Here is a 14,057-nt window from a genome sequence, read left to right on the forward strand (position 1 = left end):
AACTAGGCCGTGTCCGATCATCACGTGAGACGGACTAGTCAAGATCGGTGAACATCTCCATGTTGATCGTATCTTCTATACGACTCATGCTCGACCTTTCGGTCCTCCGTGTTCCGAGGCCATGTCTGTACATGCTAGGCTCGTCAAGTCAACCTAAGTGTATTGTGTGTGTTCCGAGGCCATGTCTGTACATGCTAGGCTCGTCAACACCCGTTGTATTCGAACGTTAGAATCTATCACACCTGATCATCACGTGGTGCTTCGAAACAACGAACCTTCGCAACGGTGCACAGTTAGGGTGAACACTTTCTTGAAATTATTATAAGGGATCATCTTACTTACTACCGTCGTTCTAAGCAAATAAGATGCAAAAACATGATAAACATCACATGCAATCAAATAGTGACATGATATGGCCAATATCATAATGCTCCTTTGATCTCCATCTTCGGGGCACCATGATCATCTTCTTCACCGGCATGACACCATGATCTCCATCATCATGATCTCCATCATTGTGTCTTCATGAAGTCGTCACGCCAACGATTACTTCTACTTCTATGGCTAACACGTTTAGCAACAAAGTAAAGTAAATTACATGGCGTTATTCAATGACACGCAGGTCATACAAAATAATAAAGACAACTCCTATGGCTCCTGCCGGTTGTCATACTCATCGACATGCAAGTCGTGATTCCTATTACAAGAATATGATCAATCTCATACATCACATATATCATTCATCACATCTTCTGGCCATATCACATCACATAGCACTTGCTGCAAAAACAAGTTAGACGTCCTCTAATTGTTGTTGCAAGTTTTTTTTTACGTGGTTTGTAGGTTTCTAGCAAGAACATTTCTTACCTACGTATGACCACAACGTGATTTGCCAATTTCTATTTACCCTTCATAAGGACCCTTTTCATCGAATCCGTTCCGACTAAAGTAGGAGAGACAGACACCCGCTAGCCACCTTATGCAACTAGTGCATGTCAGTCGGTGGAACCTGTCTCACGTAAGTGTACGTGTAAGGTCGGTCCGGGCCGCTTCATCCTACAATGCCGCCGAAACAAGAAAAGACTAGTAGCGGCAAGAAGAATTGGCAAACTCAACGCCCATAACTTCTTTGTGTTCTACTCGTGCATAGTAACTACGCATAGACCTGGCTCATGATGCCACTGTTGGGAATCGCAGCATAATTTTAAAATTTTCTTACGCTCACCAAGATGCATCTATGGAGTATACTAGCAACGAGGGGAAAGGAGTGCATCTACATACCCTTGTAGATCGCGAGCGGAAGCGTTCCAATGAGCGTGGATGACGGAGTCGTACTCGCCGTGATCCAAATCACCGATGACCGAGTGCCGAACGGACGGCACCTCCGCGTTCAACACACGTACGGTGCAGCGATGTCTCCTCCTTCTTGATCCAGCAAGGGGGAAGGAGAGGTTGATGGAGATCCAACAGCACGACGGCGTGGTGGTGGATGTAGCGGGTCTCCGGCAGGGCTTCGCCGAGCTTCTGCGAGAGAGAGAGAGGTGTTGCAGGGGAGGAGGGAGGCGCCCAAGGCTGTAGGTTGCTGCCCTCCCTCCCCCCCTTTATATAAGCCCCTGGGAGGGTGCGCCAGCCCTGGGAGATGGGATCTCCAAGGGGGGGGGGCGGCCAAGGGGGGAAGGGGTTGCCTTGCCCCCCAAGGCAAGGGGCAAGCTCCCCCCTAGGGTTCCCAACCCTAGGCGCATGGGGGGAGGCCCAAGGGGGGCGCCCCAGCCCACTAAGGGCTGGTTCCCTTCCACTTTCAGCCCACGGGGCCCTCCGGGATAGGTGGCCCCACCCGGTGGACCCCCGGGACCCTTCCGGTGGTCCCGGTACAATACCGGTAACCCCCGAAACTTTCCCGGTGGCCGAAACTTGACTTCCTATATATAATTCTTCACCTCCGGACCATTCCGGAACCTCTCGTGACGTCCGGGATCTCATCCAGGACTCCGAACAACTTTCGGGTTTCCGCATACATATATCTCTACAACCCTAGCGTCACCGAACCTTAAGTGTGTAGACCCTACGGGTTCGGGAGACATGCAGACATGACCGAGACGCCTCTCTGGTCAATAACCAACAGCAGGATCTGGATACCCATGTTGGCTCCCACATGTTCCACGATGATCTCATCAGATGAACCACGGTGCCGAGGATTCAATCAATCCGTATGCAATTCCCTTTGTCAATCGGTATGTTACTTGCCCGAGATTCGATCGTCGGTATCCCAATACCTTGTTCAATCTCGTTACCGGCAAGTCTCTTTACTTGTACCGCAATGCATGATCCCGTGACTAACGCCTTAGTCACAATGAGCTCATTATGATGATGCATTACCGAGTGGGCCCAGAGATACCTCTCCGTCACACGGAGTGACAAATCCCAGTCTCGATCCGTGCCAACCCAACAGACACTTTCGGAGATACCCGTAGTGCACCTTTATAGTCACCCAGTTACGTTGTGACGTTTGGCACACCCAAAGCACTCCTACGGTATCCGGGAGTTACACGATCTCATGGTCTAAGGAAAAGATACTTGACATTGGAAAAGCTCTAGCAAACGAAACTACACGATCTTTTATGCTATGCTTAGGATTGGGTCTTGTCCATCACATCATTCTCCTAATGATGTGATCCCGTTATCAATGACATCCAATGTCCATAGTCAGGAAACCATGACTATCTGTTGATCAACGAGCTAGTCAACTAGAGGCTTACTAGGGACACGTTGTGGTCTATGTATTCACACATGTATTACGATTTCCGGACAATACAATTATAGCATGAATAATAGACAATTACCATGAACAAAGAAATATAATAATAACCATTTATTATTGCCTCTAGGGCATATTTCCAACAAAACAAGGCATTGTTAAGATAATGTCTCAGTTAATATGAATGAATCACACTGATTGAGAATTTCTACTCTCTGCTTTGTTTCCCATTAAGATAAGGTAGATCAGTAGATGTTTTTCTTCTGGGAGTACAAGTCATCAATCGTATTTCTCAGTAATTGTTTCCCTTATACCTTTTGTTGCTTACAGGGATATCAAAATTAAAGCTCGGTTTTATTCTGACTTTGATTTTAGTTGAACTGCACAAAAGGAGCCAATGTGTCTAAGGCAAACTGCTGCATTAGTGGGTCCAGTTGGTCTTACCACTTTGCAGAAAGAAGCAGTCACTGTTTGCGCTACATTACACAAGGAATGATCGAGAAGCTTTACAGAGTATTAGTAGACGCTGGTGACATGACTAGTCTGCAGAGATGGCTGCTTTACTTGTGGTTCGGAGGAACACTGGGCAAACAAGTGCCCAAACAAGTACCAAGAAGCCAGGACAGGACTCCAAGTCTGTCAATGTCACTCTAAGCAACAATGATGGGGCATCTGGGTATGGTAATCTGTTTACCGTACTTTCAGTTTGCTAGTCCACCGATTGGTGGGTTGACACTGGGGCCAATATTCATGTGTGTGCTGGTGTGTCTTTGTTTTCTGGCAACATATAAATACGAAATCCACATTGATGCTCAGCTTGATTTTAGTGGAACTGCACAAAATGTTCAGATGGTTCGTGTCCTCCATAATAATACTTCATCATGCATAATACATCGAACGGTTCTCTAATCATTCGTCGTCACCTTGAGCCACTGGACTATCAGATGACAAACTAATGACAAACCCTGCCCGTTCCACAATCATAGGCATTACATATTTTGAATGGGAAAAGCTTGTCAAAGTTGACATTAGTTTAATATATTGGAATTGGAAAACCTTGTCAATTTTTGCTGATTGATGTTAACTAGAAGACATGCATTTGATATTTTTGAGTGGGACGCCCTTTGCTGTGAGCAACGTCGATCGTTTCTTCCAATTCCTGTCTTCAGTTCAGAAGTAAATATTTACTCTGTTGAGATGCATAGTCACATGAATGTTGACTTATGTAAGATATTTTAAGAGTTTGTTCTGAATATTGTCTATGTAATGGCAGGCCTTGTGTTTGATTGCAAAGTTGAGCTTGGAATGTTGTGGCATGCAGCATCACGAGCTATTCACTGTGCTTCCTGAGAATAATGCTTCGTATTGTTTTGCATATCGATCTAATGCAAGTGATTTGCTTGTTAGGAAGATCATCCTCTTCTGTTGTTTCCGTGCTTAAGAACTTCATCGTCTTATGTTTCATTCATAGCCTACACGATAAGTCGGGTAGGTTAGACGTGAAACCATATGATCTTCCGACCAACTCATCATCTTAGGCCGTGATTGGATCGTTGTTTTCCAACCAAAACCGCTTGTAAAACTGACGCTTGTAAATAAAAGCAGATGGTCTCGGGCGAAGCGCTTGGTTGGTCGATTTCGACTAGTAAAATATACACCGGTCTCTCAAATTACACGCATAACCCGCCAGTTTTACTTACAGACATCGTGCCCTCGGTTTCATTATGTCTGTATTTTACGCGTTGTTTCTGATGACGAGTAAATTACACTTGTATATTAATACAGTTGTGAAATAAACCAGAGCTCCCAAGCGCGGCCTTACCGTTTCATGCCGTCTCAGTCTCTCGAAGGTGCTCATAGGTGTCCGATGATCCTGGCTTCCTGAATGAGCAGCGGGCGCTGTATCAGACCATCCGTAGGGCCCGTGAGGCCCTCTCCGTCGTCCTTCGAGTTGTCGCGCTCGCCGTGGCGCCGAGCATTGTTAACATGGTCAATGAACATGAGGATTCAGGAGATGACTTTATTTTGACTGGTTGACAGTAGGGACCCACTAGGGCCATAGCCGTACGTACGCAAGTGCCTCCTTATTATGTACAACTATATTTTTTTGCTTCCTCCTGGTTTCCTGACATCATGGTCCCACACCATTGTCAACCTATGTAGTCAATAAACGAGAGAATTGCACAAGGTGCGGCCGACGGCTGGGACCAAGCAGCTCGAGCAATATTTGTGTTTTTGAGGCGTGAGCACTGCAGAGTTTTTCTTGGCGATGTTTTCGTTGTTGTTCAGAGGAGAGCAGGGTATTAACTGGGCGGGTTGTGGCCCGTCTAGCCCAGGACAGATATCCAGCCCAGATATTAATTTTTTTCAAGATGAAAATGGCTAGCCCAGCTATACGTTTTTTTGAGGAATACCTAGGCAAGGTCAACTTGTTATTCTCCGCCCCGCTGGGCTGCAAATCTTTCCTAGGAGGGATGCATTAGGCTTAACAGGAAAATCAGCTTTAAAAAATAATAAATGGGATGTAATTATAAAAACTGGACAGTAACTATAAAAAAATGCACCAAGCACGGAATTAGTTTATAAAATATTATTTATGGATTTTTAAAATCTTAATTTTTAATTGCTGCGCGCGCAATGTTTCGTTAGATTTTTACGTAATACAAATTTATATTTAATCTGACTTGAAATTTCAGGATAAAAATATTTCGGATTCCATCAAAATGTGGTAAATTTTATTGAATTCTGTCTTGAACGGTTGATTGAAATTATTAATCGTTGTCCTAGCTAGAAAATGGGCTGTATTTTTAACAAACTGTAAATGGGCTGTAGTAAATTCCATTAGAATTCAAAAATGGGCTGTACATTCTTATAAATCGCAAATGGGATATAAATTCTCTCCCACACACTTGTGGGCCTACTAAGTTGACGCGTCCCCTAAAAAAAAGAAGTTGACGCGTATGCAAGGCTTTGTCAACTTATTAGTCAACACACGGTTCTAGCAGCAGTGGCCGTTGGATGTCCATCCAACGGATGTCGTGCTTCTTCTTCAATCTCGGATATTCTAGCTTCACCTGCCCAAAAAATGATTCCTCCCCCTGACATCTGGGGTGCACCGCTTCGGAAGCTGACCTGTGGGCCTACTAAGTTGACGCGTACCAAGGGCTTTGTCAACTTAGTCAATATGAACGATTCTAGCTGAAGTGACCGTACGATGTCCATCCAACGGCCGTAGTGCTTCTTCAACCTCTGGTCTTCTTGCTCCAGCCGCCCAAAGCAGAGCCGGTCGTGCTGCGTGCTCCTGCCTCCCATGGCCGGCTGTGATGCCGCGGAGGCCTCACCGCCCCCTACTACTCCCACCACTGGCCAGGCCATCCCTCTACTCACCCACACCCCCTGTTATTCCGCGGCGATGGCAGCCTCACACCGCAGCCGAACCAGTGAACCCTCGTACTCCTCTCCGCGCGGGCTTCCACTGTCCCGTCTTCCCCGGCTCCGCGCCGTCCCCTTCCTAGGCCTCGCCGTCGTCCACCGCCCTGGTGCTCTCGGCGCGGCGTGGTCAACGTGGTCAAGGAACGGCTTCCATCGGACGTGGACTGTACGTGGAGAGGCTGACAGCTGGGTCCACGGCCGCAGCAAGGAAGTGCCTCCTTATTACGCGCAAAATAATTATTCCTCCACCTGACATCGGGGACCCACCGGACGGGCCACCGTATTTTGCAAAAAAACGTTTCCCCCTGACTGCTGGGACCCACCAGCTACATCTTCGCACGCAAGGAAGTGTGTCCGGGCAAAAACAAAAAAATGATTCCCCCCTGACTGTTGGGACCCACCAGCTACATCTTCGCATGCAGGGAAGTGCCTGACAGTCGGGACCCACCTGGTCGAAGCGTACATAGCGTTGTCATTCTGGTCGCGAATGTGTATGTACATACTGGTCGATGTAGAGGCGCGCACGTGTCGTAGTAGAGGCGCGCACGTAGCATGTACACGTACGTACAGCGGCCAGGGTGCAAGAAAGTAAATACGGCCATGTACGTACATACGGGTGGGGTCTCGAACGCCTACTCACGCGTACGTACGGCCAGGGCTCATGTACATGGCTAGGTCGGAACGGAGAAACAACGTCGTCGTCGTGTTCATGGGGAGCCAACCGGCTGGGCCGGAACGGAATGCGTTGTCGTGTTCATCGGGAGGGCTTGGACGGAACAACCGATGAAAACGAGGCCTGGCGTACCGCAGAACGGAGGAAACGGCCTTGTGTTCGACCGGCCACGTTCGAAACGGGATCCTGTTCATCGGGAGGGGTTTGGCGTACCGCAAAACGGAGGAAACGGACCTCCTACGGTCGAACGGGGGTCCTGTTGATCGGGAGGGGTGTGGTGTACCGTAAAATGGAGGAAACGGACTTGTGTTGGAGCGCTACGGTCGAAACGGGGGCCCTGTTCATCGGGAGGGGTGTGGTGTACCGCAAAACGGGACTCCACGGGATACTGTTCATCTCCACCGTCGACCCCCTCCAGCCTCCACGGGCTACTGTTCATCCACCGTCGACCTCCTCCAGCCTCCACCTGCGACTGTTCATCCACGAGCTCCTGTTCATCCAGCCTCCACCGCGCGCTACTCCACCGGCAACTGTTCAACCCGCCCTCTCCACGGGCTCCTGTTCAACCACCTCTCCACGGGCTATTGTTCATCCAGCCCTCCACCGTCTACTGTTCATCCTGCCCTCCACGGGGTGGTCCTGTTCATCCTGCCCTTCACGGGGTCCTGTTCATCCAGCCCCAACCGGCTCGGTCGATCGGGGTCCTGTTCATCCAGAGGCAACACCACGGGGTCCTGTTTATCCACCCCACCGGGAACTGTTAATCCAAACCCCCCCAGCAACGCTCACTGTTCATCCAGAGGCAGCATCGACCGACTTCAGTTAGCAACAGTAGCGAAGGAATCGCTCGATCGGGTTCAGTTAACAGCCATCGATCGATCGCTCGGGTTCAGTAACGCGTAGCCTGCAGTGCAATCGCTCGGGTTCAGTTAGAGCCCAACGCCTCGCACCCACGCGTGTGCGTGTACAAGAGAAACGCGCATCGCTCGGCCCCGACCACCCACCGTAACCGGGAACAACCCGATATTTTCCTCGCCCTCGCTTCTACCATGGTTTTTTCCGTCATGGACGGCCCAAAGAATGTCATGCAGCTGCGTCTCCGGCCCGCCCAGGACGAAAAGCCCATTTTCTGTCATCATTTTTTGTCATAGAAGTAGGAGCCCACCACATCTATGATGATACCGGGTTTTGTCACAATTATGGTCATAGAAGTGTCATAAGTATGACATAATTTTTTTTCGTTCGGCCCAAAATGTCACGGATGTGTATTTTTTTTGTAGTGTTGCCACGCTGCAGCAACAATACGGCAATAGTCCAGCGCTCATATCTAAATTTTCTCTTTGCTCGTGACATGTTCATAAGCTTTTCCTTTATCTCCGCTACAACAAAACAATGATCAGATTCAACAGAAGGTAAGTGTCTGACTCTGATGTATTGAAAGTGTTGCCGGAACTCTTCATTGGCAAAGGCTCTATCCAGCCTCGCCTTGACATTTGCATCACCTGCCTGCCGATTGTCCCAGGTGTAAGCTGTGCCCGACCACCCCAAATCTTGGAGGGCCACTTCATCGGTGACTTCTCTGAAAGCTCTCATTTGTCTCTCTGGCCTAGCTGCCCGACTGAAGTGTTCATTAGCGTAAAGAGTTTCATTAAAATCACCCATACAAATCCAGGCCGCATGCGGCATGGAATACAAAGTACGTAGGAAACGCCAACTATGATGTCTATCTTCAACTCGAGGCGCTCCATAAAAACCAATAAACCTCCACTGAAAGGAGTTTTGATCTTTGTATTTAACAGTAGCATCAATATGTCCAGAACTATAGTTTTTAAGATCGACAATGACATCATGTGACCAAAAAATCCCGATGCCACCACTTAGGCTTACACTATCCAGTTCAAAGCACCCGCCGAAGCCTAGATGTCTTTGCAAGTCCTCAACTCTCTCCCCCTTAATTTTTGTTTCCATGACAAAGAGAAGAGTGAGTCCTTCTAGCTTCACAATGCTGCGAAGCTCTCGAACCGCCTCGGGGTTCCCAAGCCCCCGGCAGTTCCATGAGAGGCAACTCATTGGGCTGGGCAGGACCGATCGCCGGTCTCTGCCGAGTTGTCAGGCGTAGGCCTCTTCTTCTTTGGTTCACGAACAAGATCCTCATCATCTTCTCCACCCGTAGTGCTTGTACTCGGATCACGATCATCAGGGTTTTGTGCTGCCGTAAGAAGCAACTGCTTCGGTTGATATACTGCGGTCGGTCCCTCCTTTCTCTTATAGCGAGTGTTCTCTTTGTTCTTTAAGGGCGAGACCACCTCCTCCCCCGCATCTTGCTTGGATTTTGTGCTAGAATTCCTCGTCTCTTGCTTGCTGCTATGGTCAGACTTCTGGCCCCTGGAGGAATTTTCGCTGCCTGCTGGATACCTGTTCTCATCAGGAGCTCGCAATGTCGACCCAAACGGAAGCTCTCCCTTCTCATCTCGTGTTCCTGGGTTAGAGCAGTAAAGATCCGAATGGCCCAGCCGCCCACAAGAGAAACAGAAGTATGAAATTTGTTCATATTGTATGTCATAGGAATCCACCTTCTTCCTCCTTGCCGAATCAATAAGCACCCATCTCCTAAGTGGTTTATTGACCTCCACCGAAACTCCAGCTCGGAGATAGCCTCCGTTGTGATCAAACTTAGCAATCTGAACCTCTTTATCAATCATCCGGGCTATTGGGAGGCTCCATGCATCATCTCTCAAATTATAGGGTAGATTAAGAACCCTAGCCCAAACCTGCAGGCGATTGAACTTGACCTCATCTGGGCGCATGCACTCTTCAAACTCGGCCAGGATGACCTCTTTCTTGTTGATGTGCCAAGGCGATCCTGCCCAAACTCTATCACGATCTCGCTGAGACTCAAATTCAGCCACAAACATATTCGCTCTAGTCGAGCGGAACTGCAGTCCTCTAGGGTTTCCTCAAGCCGGTTGCAAAGCATTGCCAATGGTGTGTATATGATACTGATTGCGATACAGAACCTTACCCGCCAGCAACCACTTCACCGAAGCACCATCAAGACGGTCATCTATCACGAGAGGAGTCGCTTCCTCCTCGGATATGTCCAGCTTTCCCAACGCTTCCTCAAGTTTCTCCCTCGCCGATCTGGTGTTGCTCGATCCCGAGGTCTCCTGCGTTGTCTCCGTCGCGGGTGGTGTAGCCATCACCCTCGCCGAGTCCTTGGGGCGGCCTGCCGATGAGATTCGCGGCCGCCGATCGGTTTTCACGTCGAAACCCTAGCGCCACCAGGGAGCCCTAGGTTTCGGGGAAAAAAGTCTATCCCGCTGCGTATCCAGCTGGGTTCAGTCACGGAACACAGAAGTGCGTATTAATTCTTTTCACGCGCCTTTTCTTCCAGGCACGGAACACAGAAGTGCGTATTGTGTATACATACAGTCGAAGAGGACGTGGCACCGAGTCTCTACGTGCAGAGGAGTGGAGCATGCGACGGTGGACCGGTGGAGACGCCCGCGCGATGCGTGGCACATGACCGACCCAGGATCCGCTCAGCCGTGCCGCGCGTGGAAAGAGGAGACGGCAAGCGGTGCCTGCCCCATCACGCAAGCCAAGCTGACCGTACACTTGGAAGCTGGGATCCCTTCCGAAAGACCGAGTTGACTGTCTGTCTCATCACGCCCAGCGCAAGGGTCTAGCACAGTGGCACCGATTCTCCACGACCCAGGGTTCGGAGTTCAGACCAGGATCACGAGCTCTCCTCGCTACAAGAGAAATACTAACGGCAGCATCACTGCTTAGTCGTTCTTGGAATCAATCGTTCCACATGATTAGGACCGGCTACCAAAGCTCCCAACTCCCCTGTAAACCAAACCATCGTGCGTACTACTACACCCTTCGTTTCATAATGTAGTGCGCCCACACATTTCAAGATTTAGGTTTGATCGTAAATTTAACCAACGAGACCAACTACGACGGGAGCAAAAATTATACCACTATGATCAAACTTAGATCTGAAGAAATACGGGCACACTACATTATGAAATGAAGGAGTACTACGTGTTCATGCACTGTACTGCGATCCTTCAAGAGAATGCTAGTACTCACCACTACGTCTACGCATCAACGACTCAACGTCCGCCACACCACACACGCAGGGATTAATCAACGGTTTTCCTGTTACGTGTTTCTCGGGGCACCGGCCGTATTATACTCCCATCGCCATCGGAACCATGACCAAGCTCCAAGCCCCGGCACGCACGCACGCATGCATGGGGCTCTGCGATCGGCATGCATGCCGTCGCCTTGGTTGCTGAATCCGGAGGAGGAAAAGAAAACACCCTCCTCCCTCGGAGAGCGTCCGCGGTTCACGACATGTTCTTGGGACGCCGCAGCTTGACAAATGACAACTTGACAAGGGACAGACTTTCGCCCGCGCCCTATAGAAAACCCAAGTTCGTACCACCTGGAACCACTACCAGTACTAGTAGAGTGAGTGGCAGCCTAGCGGAACAATCAACTTTGACCAATCGTGTGCACGCCGCAACTCCGATCTCGCCTTCCCCTATTCCTAGCTTGATTAGGCTAGCCATAATTGGGTAACATAAGTAGTATCATGCACTTGAAACTCGCAAACATGCTTATGTGACAGGCAATTAAAGAAGAGAGATGGTTATAATAACATAGGTACATACTGTAACATAATAAATGTGATGCTACTATGTGTCATGCATGACAATAAATGAGACTATCTATGATATTAATATATGACACTATGGACTATAGAGGTAGTAACATAGACTAGTAACATATACATATGCATGTTACTAGTCCAAGTTACTCCACACTATGACCAGCCTTAGCTATAAATTAAACTAGCCCCGTTGTTTCAGCCTTGCTTTCTCCGTTCCTCAGACTCGTCAGATTTCAGAGTTCGGTAGTGCGGTTATTACCATGAACTGCGCCAGCCTGCTGCTCCTGCTCTGCGTCCTCCTCCTCGCCGCGCTCGGGCGCCCCTTCGCCGCCGCTGCACGCAGAGGTAAGTCTTCACCGCCGACACCAAGGTTCCATACTTCTGTGTTTATTCCACACTGGGTAGCGAGAGGCATGTTCGGCCCTGACATTGTCACCGCCGCTCTCTCTTTCAAGAACCAACAATGGCGGCCACCGGCGACCAAGGAGATGGTGCTCAGGCCAAGCTGGCCTGGATGGAAGTGGCGCCCGCAGAGGGTCTAAAGGAGAGGGTGATCACGAGGAAGGAGGAGAGTACAGACTCTAACCGTTTCAGGAGCACAAAGTTTTCTTTGGATGCCAAGAATCCGTTCGACGGCCGGGTGCCCTTCACCGCCGATTACCACACCGTGCGCAGGCACCCGCCCTCGCACAACTAGGCGGAGCTGACCTCAGTGTACGTACGTACTACTACTGGCTAGCTAAGCTGGTTGGTTGCCTGGAAATACAGTTAGCTTATAGAGTAACAGTAACTACTAAGCTGTATAACATTTTCTCATCCTCTCTGTTCTCTCTATTCTTTGGCCCTTCTACGTAGTGCCACTAGTATGTTACTCTCCCTTGTGGCCTTGTCAGCTATGGATTTGCTGACGTTTTGTTAGTACTGGCCACGTCCTAGTAACGATATCCTATACTACTATTACTGCATTTGCTATTTTTTCTTACAGTGTACCGCATAAGCTGTTAATTAACTATACGTACCTTTTTGTATGCATTACTGGTTCGTAAGGGTACGTTGTCCTCACAAGTAATGCGTTTGTTTGACGTTCCAGCTGCAATGCAAACAAGGCATCTCCAGTGGCAAGCCACAAATTTTTTTCCGCATCCGTCCGTGGACGTGGACGGGAGAATCAGTCCGCGGACACGAATGCGAGAGGCCGCTATCCAACCGTAACTGCATATATTTCAAACCGCATTTTAATCAAGCGGACGAAATTCATGCAAACCGACCGATATTCATCACAGTTCGGATAGAAAATAGCACAAATTATTCATACATACCATGCAAATTAAGTCTAGTACAACAATATCTCTAATTTGACTAGAACCCAGATGTCCAACAAGTTTTCATGAACGGATAATGTCGTTCCACATATACTCCCCCCTCAGCTTCATCTTATAATGTGTGCACGTAAATGGTCGTCCCTCTGTCTTGTGGTACACCACGGCAGCGAGTGCGGGCTGCATATAATGTGTAGACCAACATTGAGTGAATGAATCATCAACAAGTTGAGTAAGATGAAGTAAAACTTACGATCTCGTCATCTGCCGCGTGCAATGACCACCTTGCCTCGAGCTGACGAACCACGTCGCAAAACTTGGTGACGCTGATCTGGATAGCGTGCCAGCGATACGACAACGACCTCACGTTGCATGGTTGAATGATGCACATGTCACATGTCGTAGGGCACAATGTGCTTTCGTACGTGAAACTTTTCATGCACTTGCTCCCAAAAGGGCCCCCCTGCTCTTGGCTATGGAATCCGCGGATACGGCTAGTCATGCATGGCATAACAACTCATCCTTCATGGTCAAGTAGTTCATCATCCTTCATACTCTAAAGAACGACATATAACATTTTAAAATAAGCTCAATGGCATTTGACCGAACACCTGCCAGGCATGGTGTTCGCCATGGAGGTTTTCAACAGGGGTCGGGGTGTACCTAGGTACAAACGGCTCTAGGGTGGACAACTCCGTTGAGCGGGTGCGTCGGTGCTGATTCGGACATCCGACAATGCCTCTGTGACGGCCAGAGACATACAACAACAGCGGCAGAGGTGAAGGGTGCGAATGCAAAGCAAGAGGGAGAAGGGGCGGGGTGGAAGGAAATGGGACCGGGAGGAGGGATTGAGTGGGCCGGGTGTGTCGGAGTCCTACGTTTCAGGTGTCTGGACTCCTACAAAACGGGGGAGTCCTACGTTTCAGGTGTCCGGACTCCCACAAAACTCCCCCGTTTTGTCTCGAATTTGCGGGACCAAACGCGTCTAGACCGCCCCGCGGACCGCGTTGGATGGCTTCCACAACCGGGATAGCACAGTCCGGACGGATGCGGGTCCACCTTGAAGATGCCCTTAATTCAAGAGTGAGGCGGGAAACAAACAAGGTTCAACTTAGGAAGTTTAGGGTGTGCTTGGTTCCGGAACTAAATGCAATGGTACGTCATGGTTTCATTCAAGCAGTTTCATTGTATAGT

General features: G+C 49.1%; 1 protein-coding gene across 1 annotated transcript; it reads left to right on the plus strand.

Annotated features, from left to right (window-relative positions):
- The first annotated feature begins 11,765 nt into the window (after positions 1 to 11,765).
- Positions 11,766 to 12,572, plus strand: LOC109757232 (uncharacterized). The gene is made up of 2 exons (XM_020316060.2): positions 11,766 to 11,889; positions 12,000 to 12,572. Exons 1-2 carry the CDS (start codon positions 11,805 to 11,807, stop codon positions 12,239 to 12,241), a joined length of 327 nt encoding a protein of 108 aa, XP_020171649.1. The 5' UTR covers positions 11,766 to 11,804; the 3' UTR covers positions 12,242 to 12,572.
- Positions 12,573 to 14,057: the final 1,485 nt, after the last annotated feature.

This window comes from Aegilops tauschii, chromosome 6 (assembly GCF_002575655.3).
Source record: "Aegilops tauschii subsp. strangulata cultivar AL8/78 chromosome 6, Aet v6.0, whole genome shotgun sequence".
Lineage (NCBI taxonomy): Eukaryota > Viridiplantae > Streptophyta > Magnoliopsida > Poales > Poaceae > Aegilops > Aegilops tauschii.

Coding starts and splice junctions, on each gene's coding strand:
- LOC109757232 (XM_020316060.2), top strand. CDS start 11,805: ATGAACTGCGCCAGCCTGCTGCTCCTGCTCTGCGTCCTCCTCCTCGCC. Junction 11,890..11,999: donor CGCCGCCGCTGCACGCAGAG/GTAAGTCTTCAC, acceptor CTCTCTTTCAAG/AACCAACAATGGCGGCCACC.